The sequence below is a fragment of the Cavia porcellus genome, unplaced genomic scaffold (assembly GCF_034190915.1).
Source record: "Cavia porcellus strain 051 isolate PalLab524CR breed Dunkin Hartley unplaced genomic scaffold, mCavPor4.1 scaffold_7, whole genome shotgun sequence".
Classification (NCBI taxonomy): Eukaryota; Metazoa; Chordata; class Mammalia; order Rodentia; family Caviidae; genus Cavia; species Cavia porcellus.
In genome coordinates, this window is record NW_026947490.1 from 94,429,280 (window position 1) to 94,448,672 (window position 19,393).

At 35.2% G+C, this 19,393-nt stretch overlaps 1 protein-coding gene across 3 annotated transcripts in view; it reads right to left on the bottom strand.

The window, feature by feature from the left end:
* Positions 1 to 1,844: 1,844 nt before the first annotated feature.
* Atg5 (autophagy related 5) overlaps positions 1,845 to 19,393 on the bottom strand; it is a 113,843-nt gene continuing 96,294 nt past the window's right edge. For all 3 annotated transcript variants that reach the window (XM_003466029.5, XM_023563452.2, XM_063253950.1), the window contains 2 exons: positions 18,385 to 18,502; positions 1,845 to 3,251 (listed from right to left, as the gene is read on the bottom strand). In XM_003466029.5, coding sequence (XP_003466077.1) covers positions 3,115 to 3,251; positions 18,385 to 18,502 — 255 coding nt within the window. In that variant the 3' untranslated portion in view covers positions 1,845 to 3,114. The remainder of the gene's footprint in view (positions 3,252 to 18,384; positions 18,503 to 19,393) is intronic.

The following is a 19,393-nucleotide window of genomic DNA, read 5'->3' on the forward strand; positions in this document are numbered from 1 at the left end:
CTAAATCAATGAGTTACCTGTTAAAGAAACATAAAACTCTACAATCAAGCAAGAATAACATAAAAACCCAAACTACAGACAAAAGCTTTCAGCAACGTACTTAGAAAACATGCACTGAACACCATAAAAAGGCAGTCCTCGCGTCTCAAAACCAGCTCAGGACCTAGGTGGAGATCAGAAATCCGTATTTCACGTGCCAGTGTCACAGAAAGCCACCCACCTGTGAAGCTGGCCCCTCTGTTTGACCTTAGTTGTGCTCCACTAGGAGCTCTTGGTGATGAAATTTTCAGGACACCACATTTCGATCTGTGGCTCTCAGCTACCTTGAGTGACTCCCTGAAAGCCATTACTCACATTCCCAACCTTAGGACTCCAACGGGTTTTTTCCTTCAATTCATTAGTGTCAGATTCTCACCATATACTTGGCAAACGACCTTCAGTAGTCACACTGACAAAACAGGACACATCTGGGTGAAGACATGTTTTGTTTAGAAATGAGTTAAAAACTTCAGTTTCTTTCAAATAGCTAACAGTGTTAGAAACGGAGGACTAAGATTTATGCTATAAATTGTAAATCACTAGGCCTAATAACAATGGAGTATTTCACAAGCTTGCTAGGATGCCATGATCCAGGGGTGAGGGGAGATCCTATAGTAGGAAACACTGGATGAAACAGCTCTCGTTTTCAGAAGGTTTAGAAGTACAAAGCAAGACCCAAACCATTTGTTTTTGAAAAGGTCAGAATAAACAAATAACTCTAGATGCTTAGGGAGAACAACTTCAACTTGAGGGGCTGCTTAAATTACAGTGATGTTGGAACAGGAGATACATGCTGTGGTCTATACTACATTTAAAATGAATGTGGACTGACGCAAGGCGCTGGTCCACAGTGGTTCCTACTGAAAGTACTTGATTTGAGTAAGCACATCTCCCTCCATGATGCCAGCCTGACAACTGAACTTTGTATACTGATTTCTAAATGACAAGCTCCTTCCTATTTTTATAGCTAATTTTAACAGAAAAATATAAAACCAATTAAAATGCTGTTATTCACTAATTTTTCCTCTTCATATATTACTAATTTCTTAAATTCTTAATATAAACCATAAAATTTAAATGTTCAAATAAAAGAAAAAATATTTAAGCCAGTCCGAATTTCTGGTTTTATTCTTCCTCTGGGACACTGAAGTCTGACTGACCTGAGATTACAGAAGGGTAAAAATGTTAGGATGCTGGTATCATAGAGAACAAGTTTAAGAAAAGCAAAGCACAATGGCTTGATAACATTTTCTTTCAGATCTGGAAGTAAAGGTCAGCAGTTCATCTAGTCCCCTGCAGGTCCCTCCTCTGACCTCTCGGGGAGACTACTTTGGTTTACGGTCCGCACCCCACTCCGTCACCGCTCAGCACTCCCTGGCATTGTGATCCTCTCGCTCGTTGAAGCTCACTTCAGTCTGTCAAAACATCAAGGGGGAAAATCCCCAAACTGAATAGATGAATAAACACTTTTAATATGAACAATCATATTCAGACCAATCTGTTTTGAAAAATACAAGGCACTGGACTTTCCTCCTTATGTAACTCAAACACTGCTTCTTTACTTCCTGCCTTTACCAAAATGGCATTTTATTTACATTGGCCAGTTTTTTCCTGTTTACTTCTATTTTTGTAATTGATATCCTACTTCCCGTTATGACTGTACCTTTAAATTTCCATTTCAGAATGTAACTTTGGCCTTTATCTCTCTGTGAATAAATCTGTTACCAATCAGGGAAAATCACAAAAAGAAAAAAGGGAAGGAAGCAATGAACACTAGCAGGATTTCACTTGAATGTTCATGTAAATTTTTTATAAGAAAACATTCATTTTTATTGTGGAATCTAACACAATTTTGTATGATACTATAACTTACTTAGCATTTTCAAATGAGTTGACATTCAACATGAACAGTAAGCTAGCTCACAAGAAATCAACTGTAGTGCACAAATACAACTGGTAACATCCCAGTAGCCTGTTACAAGTGCGGCAAACCTTTTTCCTTATAATGAGTAAGAACTCCAGCACTTTCTGGATATTTTTGGTAAAGTTAAGGAAAAGCTACTGTGGTAGGGATATAAGTAGACTTCACAAAGTAGCTGCCAGGGGACCACAGTGAAAAATAGGTCCTGGAGCCAAAGGAAAACTAGGTTGAAAAGAAATGGATTTTTAAAAACGCAAAATTATATAGATGCTTACCATAATATGGTTTGACAGGCTTACAGTGATCAACAAAACAACAAAGATAAACAGTTAACACTATCTTTAGGGTGTAGAGAACACAGATTTTAAAATTGGCAGCAATGAATTCTAGGACAGCTCCTGAGATGTTTTCCTGTCTCCTGTATCCACCGCATGCTAATGATAAACGGTAACAGAATAAAAAGTGATTTACTGCATAGAGTCAGAAAGTATTTGAAAAGTGACAAAACTGTATGCTATTAAATGACAAAACATTATTTAGAGGCTTTATTTAAAAATGTCGTACTGTTCATTATCAAAGTTACAAGATTGTTTGCATACCAATAGACAGACTGTAAACATAGGAAATTTTCATTTAGGAAAGATGGGTTTACTGTAACTTGATCTTTTACAAAAAATTACTGCAAGTTATTGATAACAGAATTTCTCTTTTACTTTCTTAAGTCTAATTCTCTTGAAAATTAAACCAATGTTTCCACTCTCTTGAGCTAAAGTTCAACCATGGTCACCTTAGGAAATACCCCTGTTTATTTGTTAAACAGAAATACAAACTGAGTGGCACACATTTCCTTTTTCTTCTTAGGCAAAGGTTTCAGCTTCATTATATTTTACAAGAAAACAGAAGGCCTGCAGGGGTCCTGTTGAGTCTTTCCCGCCGTGGCTGAGGTTTAATGAGGCAGTGGCGGAGAGCAGTGGTGACACACAGAGAGACCAGCCCGATGGCTTTATCTGACATGGACTCTCGTTCCTGCTCGGCTTGTAGCAGTAAAGTGTCTCTGGTCAGGCTGCTCCCACCAAACCTGACTGAAGAAAAGGCTGACATGCTCTGGTAAATCATGTTTCAGGGTGATTTTATCCAGACCAAGAGTTGGTCCTTCAATCTGTTGGTTGGGGGATGACACTGATGTGAAGAAAATTATCTGGGTAGCTCAGATGTTCACTCAGCCACTGAAGAGGTGTTTCCAACATTGGCTCAATTCCATGAATCATTACTTGATTCTTTTTTTCCCCATCTATTCCAAGAAAGAAATGCAACAATAATCAATAGGAATCAAAACTGCTTTTTAAAAAATCAGTTGCTTTTTTAGAGTCCTTAGTGAACTAACCTGTTTTGTCCCCTGAACAGAAAACGCAGACATGGAGAAAGTTTGAATGTCACAATGTATCACCCAAAACAGAAACCTGAGGGTTACAATCCATTCTGATAAAAATTCTGTTGCTATATGTGAAAGTATTCATTCTTTCTTAATTACTGTGCTTACCGAGGACTGACGTTAGTGAAACTATAGTGGAGAAAACAGCCCACTGTACCCACTGACCAAAATCATGTTAGTTAGAAGGGTACCGTATGCCTATTAAAAGTGTGTGTACATGCAGTAGGCCCATTTATATTTTCAAAATGTAACTAGAAATCATCACAAGCAGAAGAGTATTTGAGATGTTCAGTAAAACAAATGGCAGCTTTCATTGATTTTCAGAAGTGTCCAAATATAACTCAAAAAGTGTTAAAGATATTAAAACGCCAGTTTAAATTTTAATCAGAAGAAACTAACAGTCTGACTCAGGGATTTCTATCTTAAAGAGTCATGAAACCTGATTTATTTTTATCACTCATTCACTAATTAAAAGGATACTGCAACCTACTTTTCTTTTAAATTTAAATTTTATTCCAAACTGAAGACTAGGTGTATATTTTCCATGAGTTTAGTATGACCTAATGACAACTTTAAAATAAAACAAAAAAATTTAGTCTCAATAAGAAAGTAAAATTAAACAAAATTCCTTTAATGAAAAGAAAAAGAACCACCAAGACCCTTTTCCCGCCAGGTGTAAGGGCACATGCCCTGTAATCTTGGCACTACGGAGGCTGAGGCAGGAGGATAGCTGCAAATCTGAAGCCAGCCTGGGGTACACAGTGAGACCCTGCATCCATAAACAAACAAACAAACAAACAAATAAATGCTTTTCCTTACTCTTGTAACATAACTTGTGGTAAGGACATCTCTCAACTTCCTGAGACAGAAGACAGTAAGTAATACAACATAGAATTTATGCAGCTCTATGAAGAAAACAACTATTTTTGTCTTTGTACTGTATTCAAAACTATTTTTTAATCCTGAATCCTCTAATGTCTGGACAAAAATGGGATGATGGTATATAGTGGCTATGCAGGGGCCATCTTTTTAAAAATATACTTAGACTTTCTATTAGAGGTAGCACAGTCCTGAGATGTCACAATTCAGGACAAAAACACTACACTGCTGGTAAAATGCAATCTTAAAAAATAAAAACCTAACATGTATGCTTCTAATTCTAAAGACAATCACCATGCTCCTAAATCACTGTGTCATGGTTTAACAGAATTTGAGGAAGATACTACCTTATAAAGCGACTAGTAGTCTAAAAAAAGTTTCACTGTATTTTCTGCTAATCTTTGATATGTCTATATACAGTTTTTCAAACAACTGTGAATGACACATTAATACAATGATTGGTTTTTACATTAGAATGGATCTTTGAACAAAAAAATTAAGCTATACACAAATACTGCAAAATGTACAAGAATAGTACTTTGGGAAGAATTTTTTGAAATGCTGGTATTCGACTGGATAAACCCTCAGGTATCTGGAATGATTTGTTCTTTTTAAGTTCTAAATTGACAAGGCTTTGCTGTATTAAATCTTTCTTAGAATATTTGAAAACATTTCTGGTATAGCTCTCTCCCAATTCTTATTATATATTTCTGTGAACTACTTTAATATTCTCAGAACCTTCCTCCTACTTCGTACTGAGTCAAAAAACGAAAGCGCAATGGTGTAAAAGTTCTTTCTGTGTAATATTTAATTTTAAGCCAGAGCCACCTTTGGATCCTCTGAAACAGCAGAAGAAACAAGCCACAACTCAATGTCCAAAATACTGTGCCTAAAGCAGTATTTAACAGTGGGAATAAACACCTTATGGCAGACAATCAACACGTGTGGCAGGGCAGAAGACCAAACCTACTACAACCAAATGAGAGTGGGATTTATGAGCTATACAACAGAAGTAGAGAACTTCATGTGTTACAAACTTGATCAGTCCTAATGGGCGCCCTGGATTGGCAGCACTGATTCTCTACTTTGGAAGCTGTCACCTTTAATCTGCAACATAAAATTTTAGAAAGCTAAGGAAGAGTACTACTATGCCCCTTTATAGAACAGCTTAAGATGTGAAGTACATTTTGTTAATGTAGACATTAGCCCCAATATTTCACCTGCATTTATCTTTTTGTTTTCTAATTTCTTTCAACAACATAATTGAAACACAGGGATTCTTAGAATGGGACCACAGTTTCCCTGGAAAATATCATCTAAAGTTTCTTTTTTATTCATCACTGAGGCCCCATTGGTTAGCATGGTACTTGACATACAGTAGTTAGTCAATAAATGCTTTCACAGCTTGGATAACTTTATTGATCATAGAAAATACTGTCAAAATTAATGTTCTGAGAATAGCTTCTGATGGCTACCCCTGCTATGTAGATGCTTTTGCTATTAAAACAACAATTAAAAACTGTCTCTAGATAAACCAAGTACATATACTTTACTCTAATTTGTGCTACCATTAATAACAACAAAGCAGACTGTAGCATCATCTGGCAATAAGTAGATTAACAAAGGTAGTAATAATCAACATACAGTCCTTTTTCCTACAAAGAAATGAAGTAAACGACAATACTATGGTGAATAATACCTTTGGTTAATATGTCTGTTTCAAAATGGGAATCTAGGCAATAATACTCACAACGAGAAACATGTCACTACAAAGCAAGTGACTCAGGAGAAGAGTGCTACTTCACATCTCTCTCACTCAGGGATTTAGGTTTTGGTAAAGGGATGCAATCCAGGGGCAGGCCAGGCAAGTCCCCTCCCACTGAGCTTACCCCACTCAGGTTTTTAAAAGTTACTTTGAAGCTTTAAGTTAAGCAAACATTTAAGGTAGCAACCAAGTGAACTAGTTCTTTATAATCTTTCATTCATGTCATGGGCGACAGGTAACTCTGATTTTCACATTACTTCAGATTTATAGTATATATTTTCTAATATATTTCACACAACAACATTATAGTTTCCAAAATAAAAAAATATATAATACTATTAGGTAGTCCATGTTCAATTTGATTTTCTGATCTAGAATCCAGTATAATATCCTCTTGGTCTGTTTGTGCTGCTTTAATAGGCATTAGAGACTGGGTCATTCATAAAGAACAAACTTATTTCTCACAGTTTCAGAGGCTGGGCATTGGGAAACCAAGGGCCTGGACCATGGTGAGGACTTTGATGGTGGCAGGTAGAAGGGTGAGAAAGCAGCCCCCCAAAGCCCTCTATACACAGGCATTAGTTCATTCTTTGAAAGTTCTATCTTCGGCAACAGTGTTGCAACACAGCAGCATCAATCCATTCTTCGTTAAGCCCTGGCTTTTATAACACCATTGCAATTAGGATGAAACACAGAAGGATTCCTACACTACACTGAATTTCCAAGTCTCTCTACTCTCCTTTAATATACAACAGATTATTTCTTTATATTCCTTAACAATTTGAAAACTACAAGCAATCATATTGTACAATGTGCACATAGTACTTTTTAAAACTAGCATCAACTTTAGAGTGCACATCTTTAGAGTTGTGCTACATTCTAAGAAAACTGTATTCAGACATATTTTGGTTATATGAAAGGTAAAAATAACAAAAAGTAAATGAATAATCAAGGAAAAAAGAAAAATCATACTAGCTATACTAGTCACTAGTGAAAACTACAAATACACAACAGGAATACTGTTATGTGTATGTTTAAAAAAGTTACTCTACATAGGCATATATATAATAGATATAGCAATATAAAATAATATAAATGCAGGTTAAAGGCCAGAGGACCAACCATGCAGCAACAGTTAATGAGGTACTACAGAAAGATGTATTGGGAGCTTGGTACTAGTTCTAAGTAATTAATGACTGGGTAAATTCATTTTTTTAAAGTATAAAACAAAGGCATTTGAGTAGATAATTGGTTTACAAATCTGGCTATTAGAATCATATGAGATTAAAAGTTGTAAGCTGGGCTCCTCTCCAAACATTCAGAATCAAATCTCTGGAGAAAAACCTACTTTTAAATGTTCTCTAGAATTTAAAACTAAAATTGTTTATTTGTTTAGAAAGGGCCTCACTATGTAGCTCAGGCCGGCCTCAAACTTGTCGTGATCCAGCCTCGGCTGCCTTCAGCCTTCTGAGTGCAATGATGATAGCTGTGCACCACCACACTGGGGCTAGAATCAATTTTATAATCGTAAGTCTAGAAGTTTTCAAAATGTTACATAGAAATCTGATAGGCAAAAGAAAAGACAGGGTAGTTTAGGATGATGTGGGGTGGAGCCTGAATCCCAAATCCTGCTAATTCTCATACAACTCTGTAAAGATCACAAATTATAAAACTTGGTTTAAAATAGGAAAATCACTAACAGGTCTTTAGTTCCAGCGTGTGCCCTTTATGCCTAAATAACCAAATATTTAAGAGTCCAAGTCCTGGGGCTGGGGATTTAGCTCAGCGGCATAAGCACCTGCCTTGCAAGCAGGCGGTCGTGAGTTCAATCCCCGGTACCGATAAAAATGAAAAAGACAAAAAAAAAAAAAAAAAAAAAAAAAAAAGAGTCCAAGTCCTAATTTTTCAGCTCTGAATGCTTAATTAACTCAACTAAACATGTGCCTCTCCTGTCCTTCATTTTATAGTGTGGATAAAGAATTCTAATCTCCAAGGCTGCTCAGAGAACTACACGGTGTACTTAAGCAAAGCATCCAGTGGAGCCTACTGCAGGGCCTGCCCTGAGAGTTACTCAGTAATATAAGCAATGCTCTTCTCTTTCACTTTCAGGGTGTCAAAAGTGTTATTTATAAAGAAAATGACAGAAAACAAGTTTTAAGAAGACCATCGGTTAGTAACAAAAGCAAAGTCACTATAATTCTTTTTCTGTACTCAAAAAGTTATAAATTAATTCATTTAGTACTACACATATCAAAAGAGATTTTAAAAAAAACATGATTTCAATGATGTGACTGGCATACACAGGGCTGTCACCGTTTGGTCTTGAATTAATATGTACTCTGATTTATCCAATTTCATTGTCCAAAGAAGGACAACAAAAACTCAGACTCAATGATTATACAAAGTAAATGATGCTTAAAAAACTTCTGAAAGCAATGTAAACCTTCTGGATTAAATGAATAGAGGACCAATATGTAAATTCAGTATGACACCATCCACTAGTCAAATGAGCCCTATGTACACTGTGGTTATATATTGCTTAGAAGATATTTTTCAGTTTAATTCAATGATTTCTCTTGAAGTTCACAGATAGGCATGGTGGCACACTCCTGTAATTTCAGGAGGCTGAGGCAAGAAAACTGCCACTGAGGCATGAGTTTGAGGCTAACCTGGGCTACACAGTGAATTCAAGGCCAGCCTGAACTGCAGAGCGAGATTCTGTCTCCAGAAAAAAAAAGAAGAAAAGGAAGTTAATACTTGTAAATATGAGTAACAGAAAAACGAAGGTCAAATGTTGTAATCATTGTGTATAGTTCTGTATGTTCGAATTTATATGATCCAGGAGAAAACAGAAACATCTGAAAAACAAACTTAATGCTTCTGAAAAAGTTTTAAACAAAGACATGAGCTTTATGATTAGCACTAATCTGAACAATTTTGTTTTATCTGACAAATCCTTTAACCTCTGATATGTTCATTAGTAAAATGGCAACTAATTGAATCCATCAACATGAAAAACCACAAGCTGAAATCTGAAGTGCATATATCATGCTGAAGGATTTTGACTCAGCCGCGGTGGTAATAGTCAGTGAGGTCAGGTCAAAGGGGGTTAAACCAAGCCAGGATATAGCCAAAGGAATACATCAAACACTGATTTTAAAAGGGCAATTAATCTTAGACAGAAACGCTTCCTGGGGAATAAGATCTCAATCTTAAGAGCACACTACATGATGTAGCAGTAAAAATGAACATATACAAGCTTACACAGCTTTTATCCTATGATCACAAACAGAAGGAGAATGCTGTTTATCAGAAAACTACAAACCCTTTTAAAGATACTTACATTAACTTCTTCCGGATCTATGCTCACTTAGCAGCACAGGTCTTAATTAATATACATCCTAATAAATATACTCCATATATTTTTTCCATGTATACATTTTAAGATTTTTATTATTTTGATCTGAAAGTTTGAGCACTGACTTTTAATATTTAAACTATATCAAAACATGTTCATGTTGTTTAACTTTCATTTATAGTAACTGTTTTTCTGAAGGACATAATCACATTTTAAATATAAAAACTACATAATTAGATTTAAGTATGAAAAAATTATACAGATTATCGGGCCATTTTAATAAACTGATAATAAGCTTCCTAACAATAAAAATAAGACAAAAATTTAGATATTAAAATGACCTAGTAATTCTAGTTGGCTATAATAGGAATCATTAATATTTGTTAAATACAAATTATAAGATAACACAAATGATCACTATTTCAACATTACCAGACTGAAGTCCCATAGAATTTGTTTTAAAGAAGGAATAACTTGTTTTAGATTGTCTAGATACATTAGTATTTTGGCATGGGAATTATGTTTTCCAGTGCTAAAGATAGGAATACAAGCATCTGTTTCTTACTTTTGGAAAAGTTGGTTAATTAATTTAGATTCTGGAGATTAAGGAAAAGAATAAGGAAGGGAAATCAGAGGAAACTCCTACAGGTTCAGTAAGCTCATCACCTGGGCTATGAAAAACGAAAAATTGTTCTACATGCTTCATTTTAGAAAGAGCCTCTGTATCACCAATATTAAGTCAATAGTGCCCAAGGGTTTAGACAAGGCACAGAAATGGAAGGAGAATGAAACAAACCATTTAGTGGGGCCATCCCTATCATCCCAGTTCTCTGATAAACTGAGGCAGGAAGATCACAAGTTTGAACCCAGGCTGTGCAATTTAGTAAGAGACCCCTGTCTCAAAAATACAAAGAGCCAGGGATGTTGTTCTTTGAGTCTAGGGCCCAGGATTCAATGTCCAGTATCAGGAAGGAAGCAAGGAAGCAAGCAAGAAAGGAAGGATGGAAGGAAACCAACAGATTAATTCAAAATTGTCGAAAAATTTTAAAAATTAGCTCATTTAAGTTCAGAATTGATAAATTTAAGAAAATATAATTATCAAGTTTATATAATCTGTTACTACAGTAGGTTTTTGTTCATAAAGGGCTACATTTGAAAAACTTTGACAATTCCTACTGTGAATGATGTCAGTCTTCTACAAAGTATGTACACAATGAAGGGTAGAGGAAATAAAAGCACACAGCGTTCAGAAGACTGAACAATGAGGCGCCCACTAGAGATAAGTGAACCCAGATTTACACTTCAGATTCACATCATCTCCACCAAGTTACAAACAAGCCTTCCAGGGTAACCCGCAAAGAACTGCAACATCAAATAAATGTATGATCAGCTATTTATAGTCTTGCTCAATGAAAAAGCTTTAATAACAGCAACAGCATCTTACAGTTTTCTTTTTGAGTCTTTTGCTTTTAAGAAGTTTGGCATATTTTAACAAGTTATATAATAATAATCAAGCTGGCTGCAGGAGATGCAGTTACTATGGAAATACCCCGGTGAAACGAGGTTCTTTATTTCTGACCAGAACCACAGTTCTGGTATTTCTAACTATGTCTAGTATCTCTAATTTCTTAAAAAGTAAATCAATGGTATAGAACTTCTTCCATAATTTGAGACATTCTTTTCTTGTCAGCAGTTTCAATATTGGTTTATAGCTGAGAGTTCATCATAAATTTATACTTTCTGTGTACAGGCTGAACAACTATTACTTGTCATTCAATTAAAAAACTGCTTCCTTGTAATTTGACTTGGTAAATTTCTTAAGTACACTTCATTTGCTTAAAAAATTAATGAGACTGCAAGAAACCAAAAAATTAACTGCAAAACTTGGAAAAATACTATACAAAGAAGCTCTCAGTGAAAACTTGGTTTAAACTCTACAACTAAACTAAAAGATGACAGTAAGAAACACTCTTATATCATAAAATAAGAAACCCACATCCACTTAAAACAGAAATTCAAGGATTGCCCAACTCAACAGTGAAGGGAATTATTTTGCTCTTATACCCTCAATCTGAGGAAGTTGCAGGCATCGCAGTATTTCCACTGGATGGCATGCATTTGCAATTATTTTGAAGACAATGTCATCAATGCAGACTGTGATTAGTATAGGTTCAAAACTCAAATCCTGAGATACCAATCAGTTTTCATTCTGTCCAAACACTTGCAGGATCTGCCTCCTAATGTCAGCAAGATTTAGATGGCTTTTTCTCTAACTGCTTTGTGTCTGAAAAAATGCATCACAACATCAAATAGTGACTTCACTTTAACATTTTAATTACACAGAGTAAAGGGAAAAAATATGCATGAATCGTAATTTCTTATTATAATACCTATTCTTTGGTTTCTTATAAATTGTATTAAAAATAAAAGTTTAAAATTTATAAATTACCTAAACAGGATGCTCTAATTTCCCAGCCTCAAAAACACTCAGTATCCTCAGTGCCTTGCCAATGTTTCTGACCTTACTAAAAAGTTCACATACATGTGTTGTAGAAAGGCACAAAAACACTACTCTCTCAGCAGAGTAGGGACGTTTTAGATCACACATCGCCCCTAGCATAGCAATCAGCTCCCGAATGGCTGATGAGGTAATGTGCGACGAGCCTGCGGGGACATGTGACCTGATCCCTCCTCCTCTGTATGTCTACTTTGCACTCATCTTTCATTTAAGACTTAGATCAGTCATTCTTCTCTCTGCCAGAATCAACAAAGACAAAGCTCAGAGTATTACTTCCTCCCTAACATTCTCGCTTATCTCCAGGCGGGAGCATACTGCAACTGCACACCACTCTGCGCATTCCAGCAGGACCAAGGGTTTCTTAAGAGGAGGGATTACACTGTGTGTCTTATAAATCTTAGTGTGCCCCAGACCAAAGACAGTATATACACTACAAAAGAAAATGACTGACAAATAATGAAATAACCAACAGAAACCGAAAGTTAACTGGTAGTTGGGAAGGGTATTAGGGAGAAAATCAGTTCTCAGGAAGCAGAGTAGAAGTGGCAAGGGGAAAACCAAGTGGCCACAGGGTTGCATTTCTTGATGAGAGATGCAGGAACTTCTACTAATTTACCATGGAAAAGTAGACCTTTCCTTACACATGGGCTCTATCTATGCAATATCAGATATGAAATCAGGTTAGAAACAGCCCAATACTGACAACGGGCAAATCAGTGGAACCACGAAAAAATTTAAAAAATGAGAATGAACATTTGTATTCTAACCTCAGTTATTAAGTTCTTACAGATCGTATTAGAAGACTGGGAAATAAGGCAATACTAGGCAAAGTTTATAGGTATTCTGTAAAAACTAAATGCCACTGGTTTAACAAAAATTTTAGTGTGGGCTTTCACACATATTTTAGTGTTTTGCTTAATGAACAAAGAAATATTCACTTTGGCTCTGGTACAGAGACATATATCTGAGTCATTTTAAACTAGAGCCGAAACCACAAAAACAATTTACCTGAGCTCACCTTTTGTTATTTCCTGTTACCTCTCTAACTTGGTCAACTCCCTTAGCTACTTACAATCCAAAAAAAAAAAAAAAAAAACACAACATACAAAGGAGCTCATCGTGAGTTATTCCATGAGAACAATGACTTAAAGTATGTCTTCATAAATATTAGTATATTCTACTTTCATATGACGAAATAAATTCCTTCACAATTGAATCATATCTTGCAGGAAAAGTAGACAATGGTGCCATATAACTTTTATTAAGTACTTTCTCTTTTTATCATGTGATGACAGCCAGTTCTTGTCCTTACACTCCCAATTTTAAAGTCTTCTGCTTTCAACTTGAGTGCAGGTGTGTCAAAATGCTTCATATATAACAATACTACAGGTGTAGTGAACCACTTAGTAAACAGGACTTTATTTTACTTTTCTTTCTTAGATGATGGTGGTACTAAAATCCTAAGGTCTTGCCATTTGGCTACATCCCCAACTAATACAAGGTCTTGCTAAGTAAATAGCTTAACTTGCCCAGGCTGGGTTTGAATTTGCAACGTTTCAGTCTCTCAATCTCCCAGAATGCTGTGATTATAGGGATCACCATGCTCCACCAATACGTCTTTACTGAAACAGCGACCTACTGTTTTTTGTAGTGCTGGTCCTTGAATCTAGGGGTTCTCTACCACTCAGCTACATCCCTAGTCTTTTTTTAATTTTCAGGCAGAATATTGCTCATTGGTCTAGAACTTTCCATCCTCCTGTCTCAGTCTCCCAAGTAACTGGGATTAGAAAGTATGCCACAATGCTCAGCTTTTCCAAAGATTTTTTGGGCCATAGATACAGCTCAGCAGCACAGCACTTGCCTGGCAAGTGTGAGATTATGAGTTCAAACCCTAGTACAAAAACATGGCGGGGGGATATTGGATAAAAGTGGGGTTTTTGGTTTTTTTTCCCCTGAAAGAAAAACATGGTTGTTATACATGTGTCCTCTTCCTGGTACGAAACATATCATCAAAAGTACCTCAGTAGACACTATTTATGTCCAACTTCAATAAAGTATGAGATTTCCAATTAATACAGGCACTTGACAGTTTGGGAAGAGAGAAATCCGTCAATAGAAAGGTGTTCACATACAGTATCTGAAATAATTAAAATGCAGGTCTCATGGATTAAATTCTGAGTGACTATTTAAAGTCTCCACTCTTTAAATAATAAAAGGGATATCACACTGTATTTTTCCAGAAAAAGATGTACATGAAAGGGCAGGCTAGAAGTTTAGGAGATAACAAGGCATTTTTCAATGGAAAAATTGGCATCACAAAGTTGCATGCTATTCATGTGCAAGGCTTTGTTAATCTTGTGTGTACTGTGGCTTGGGTGAAGGGATAGGCCAGATGAATTCTGATAGAGGAGGCTGGACTGTTTCATTTCACATTTATAATTTTAAGAGCAGACAATTATATACAAGAATGCTAATACAACAAAATAAACACAGTAGAGCTCAGGTTCCTAAGATTATACCAGGAAATAATATAAAAACAGTACGTAGGGAATTAGGTACTAAACAAAAATCACAAAAGAATTAGAAAAAGTAACCATTTCAGAATGTTATTTTAACTGTTAAAATGCTAAAAAGAAAAACAAATTGCAACCAAAGTAGGAAAAAAAAAAAAACACCTCAAAGACCCAGAAGGTAAAGACTTGAGTTTCAGTTGTAGATATCCAAGTAAGTAGCTAAGAGAACTTTTAACAAATCACTTGGAAACTTACATCTAACTCCTGTCTTTCCACTCTATAAATCCCTGGACCGCCCCTCCCCAAAGATTAAAAAGATAACAACAAAATTCACCTTTTACAAATAAAACAAACGTATCAAGAGGAACCCATGACATCTATGTGTGGGCAACTGTGCTGCCAGTGAAGGCACAGGGCACTGCAGAGCACTTTCCTTCCAAGGCTCTGTATTTAGCTGTGATATTCTCACTCAATAACGAAGGGTCTTGTTAAAAAATAAACTTAAAATGATCTACTATGACATTATTTTTAAAAAGCTAAGAAGACCACAATAAAGTAGTATCTGATAAACATCGGCTTAAACTTTAAATTACTCTTAATTGATAAAGGCATGTTCTCCAATTTTTTTAAAAAATACCACTATATTAAAAAAAGAAAGAAAAATACAGTACCGAGAAATGAATAACTGAAAGCTCATACTAATGTGGGCAGATATAGAATGACACGCATCTCAATCAGCAATAAGCCATTATTAACGACTTAAGTACACTTCAAGTCCACATTCCAAAATCCGAAGAACATAGCAAAACAAACAGGCAATACGAAGAAAGTGAACTAGAACCACAGAAGTATTTTTGAACCAATGAGGTTTCCCCAAATTTCTGTAATCTGAGTTCAAAAATAAAGACATAAAGGAAAACTGCAACACTGATTACCTCCAGGGAGGAGAACTGGAGTGGATTTGGTGAATAAAAGAGCAAGAGTTTTTTCAGTAAATTCCTTCATTCATATTTTTTATTTTGGAATTATGCTAATTAAAATCTACTAAAAACTTGTTAAATAAGAATTCACCAAAATTAAAATACTCTTCAAAGGAAAATGAAAAGGTAAGTCATATATTTGGAAGAAACATCTATAAATCACAGAGTTGATGAAGACTTTTTATCTGAATGTGTAAATAACTACAAAATTCAGTAATAAAACAGTCCATCAAAAAGTGAAAAAGGAGTCTGAATACATATTTCAAAGAATTCACGATTATAATTAAATGCATGAGAATGCACTGACAACAATTAGTCATTAAAGACACACAAATGTAAATGACCACGACACACCACTACACAACCGCCAGGATAGCTGCAGTGAAAGACGTAAGCAATACATGTGAGTGAGGAGTGAAGAAAGCAGCACCTTCACACACTGCTGGCGGGATCCAGCCAACTGGACAGGTTAGCAACTTCTTTAAACATAAACTGGTCATACGACCCAGTCATTCTACTCGCAGGAATCTACCCAAGAAAAAAGAAATCATATGTTCACACAAAGACTCATCCGTGAATGTCCGTAGCAGCACTATTAATTATAAAAGTGAAAAGCTGGAAACAATTCAAATGCCCATCAATAATTAAATGAATAAAAAGTTTTATATCCACCCAGTGGAACATTTTCACCAATAAAATGAACAAACTGCTACTTCTTGAATACGGATGAAACTCAAAAACACTCTGTTAGCGGGAAAAGATTATACAGTGTATAATCCCATCTATATGAAATATCCAAAGCAGGCAATTTACAGGAATAGAAACTATGTTTATGCAGTCATTAGCTATAAATGAGTACAACAAACATTTTGAGATGGCAAAAATATTCAATGATAGCTGTAAAATTCTTATATATAAGTTTACTTAAAAATAGTTGCAAACAAATTATTTAAATGGAACATTGAAAATGAAAATGACACAGCAATAAAGATGCATTAAGAATCTAATAGATTATAACCAACTTAATGCTAATTATAGCATAATTTGAGTATCATAAGTAAAGATTTAGGGTAGCAATGATACAAAAAAAGAACTCTGTAATTGAAATCTGTAAGTCACTGTTCCAGCACCACAGTACAAGGCTATGTAAAACAGATAATCAGAAACCTTGAGTACACAGTGTACAGTTCGTTAAGATAAATGATACATTAAGGCTTTAAAGCTTTGTGGTGTCATTCCCTGTAATCTCAGCATTCAAGAAGGCAGAGACAGGACAATTCCAAGTTCAAGCCCAGCTTTGGCAACTTAGTAAAACCTCATCTCAAAACTTAAAAAAAATTTTTTTGGAGGACTGGGGCCCTGGGTTCTATTCCTAGTACTAGCGGGGGGAAAGTCTTTAGAAAAATGTTTATAATCTTTAAAACAAACATCCTATTTTAGTCCATAAATTTGGGTAGAGGTCAACAGTCTGCTTAACCCCTTATGATATGGGTTCTGACAGTATTTTATTTGCTTTTGTCTTTCCCACGAAGCCCTTAACCATTTTAGAACTGCTGAATATACACAGAAATGTCAGTATAAGCAAGGATATGTGATTAAGGAAAATTATCACACCCATAGACAGAATGATACACATTCTGAGCTTCGTATTCTTTGTTTAGTCATTTGGGCTAGAGTATCAATCCCTAATTCTATTGTTTCTAATTCTATTTTTTAGGAATTTGAATACTAGGGTTTACTTCTTTAGATCATTTTCTTTTTTCCGTATTGGGGATTGAACTGAGGGACACTCTCTCTCTGAGCTAAATCCCCAGCCCCTGTTCTGAAACAGTTTCACTCAGTTGCCCAGGCTGATCTCAAACTTGAGATCTTCCTGTCTCAGTCTCTAGAGCAGCTGGTATTACAACAGACACATGCCACTGGACCAGGCCACTTTCTCAGATTTTTGAACTGCGTGGTACAGTGAAAACCATAATATTGTGATTCCCTAACTTAGAATACATTCATAAGAAAAACATTACTCAGATATATCTTTGATCCTAAAGACAAGACTTGTAAAAACAATTTTAAAAAAAGCAACATTACTACTTTCTTACTTACTAATACCTCACACTTCTTTCCACCTAGGATTTAAAAGTAGCAAATTTTACATTTATTTTAATATGTAATGAGTACAAATCTATGCAATACATTAATGAACATGCTAATGTGCCACTGTAAATTTCTTACAGATCAGCCAATGATCAGAACAGTAATCAACAAAGCTGAGATTATAGGTCATTCAGTAACTGGGCAATGATTAGGTGAAAAAGCAGAACAGTATGTGTTAAATATATTTAAGTATTGCAACATAAAAATACAAAATGGTCCAAAATATGTTGAGCGCCTATATGACAGGACAAGTGGAAAATTCCACACCTCACTGTATGACAGTTCACAGTTGAAATATAGGCAAAATAAAAATATTAAATAAAATTACCTTCAGGCTATATGAATCGTTTATATGAAGCTTAAGCAAATCTCTAAAATATCTCATAATGCTTATGTAATATTTCAAAAATCTGAAATACTTCTAAATTCCAAGTATTTCAAATAAGGAATATTGTACAGTAGATATATTTTCAAACTTACCAGAACTGTATCTATAAAGATACAATGGGCTGGGGATTTAGCTCAGCAGCATAAGTGCCTGCCTTACAAGTGTGCAGTCGTGAGTTTGATCCCCAGTACCAAAAAAAAGAAAGACCCAGAGCACCAGAGATATGTTAAGGTAGACATTTTTTAAAAATGTATTTTATTTTGTCAAAGAACATCAAGGTCTTAATCAGTGGTTCTGTAACAAAAGATACTACAAGATAATCAAAATTTTTTTCTGAAATGACTGAAATTACATACAAATGAAAAGTGCTTACTTTACCATAGTAAAAAAGCAATGTAAAAAAGATCAAAGAAATGGTTTGATGCTGTTGAACGCATTACCTTCAGGAGCAACTGCGGAAGGACAAACTTCTCTGAGGAGATCTCCTAGCGTTTGCAACTGTCCATCCACAGCCACAGGACGAAATAGTTTCTGAATGAAAGGCCGTTCAGTCGTTGTCTATTGAAATATGAAAACCATAATCCAATCAATTAAATTGATACTGCTACTATGTGCAGAGATAGATAGATCATAAATTTTATGTTCACATTGGAGGATCTTCTGATATGGTATAGTCAGAACTATCCAATATCGAAGACTTAGAATCACAGAGAAAAATGTTTAACATGGTAAATTCACAAGTCTAATCCTCAGAAAACAAGCAAATCTAGAATGTCAAACATTCTAACAACAAGTACTCAGGTCTTCTCAAGACAGTCAGACATAGACATTAATAGACATATAAAAATACAGATAAAAGTAGCTTTTGTCAATACCTCTAAAAGACTTTGTATCTAACCAAGTACTATATAAGAATAAATTTGGTTGAGTACTGCATTGGATAAGAAAGTTTTTAAAAACCTCACTATCAAGGAGAATTTGGAGATAACTAGAAAATAGCTATAAGGATGATCATCACATAATTTTTTGCCTATTATTCCACTATTTTATCACATTTTAAATGGTTCTATCTTCCTCAACGACCTCTTTGTGACTCACAGTACAAAGGTTTGGAATGAGCCATGGTCTGTGAAGAGTACTATTGCTCATGAGCTCTATAGTCTTGTACTCACCTTCTTTTATCTGTTAATCTACAACATTCCGTTTCTCTAAGCACTATTTGAACTGGGCCAAATTTAAAATAAATAAGTAAATATTAAAAAGAAAAAAAGCATCTTCCACTTTCCTTCTATTATTTTAAGATGTTAAGTTTTAATTTTAAGCTTCCTGGAGTGAAAAACGTATGAAAACAAGGTAATGATTAATATATACAAGTAAAATTTCAACTACCTAATAGAGAAAAGGTGTATGTAGGTACAGATACTTCTGTTATTGTTTAGTTTCCAAATT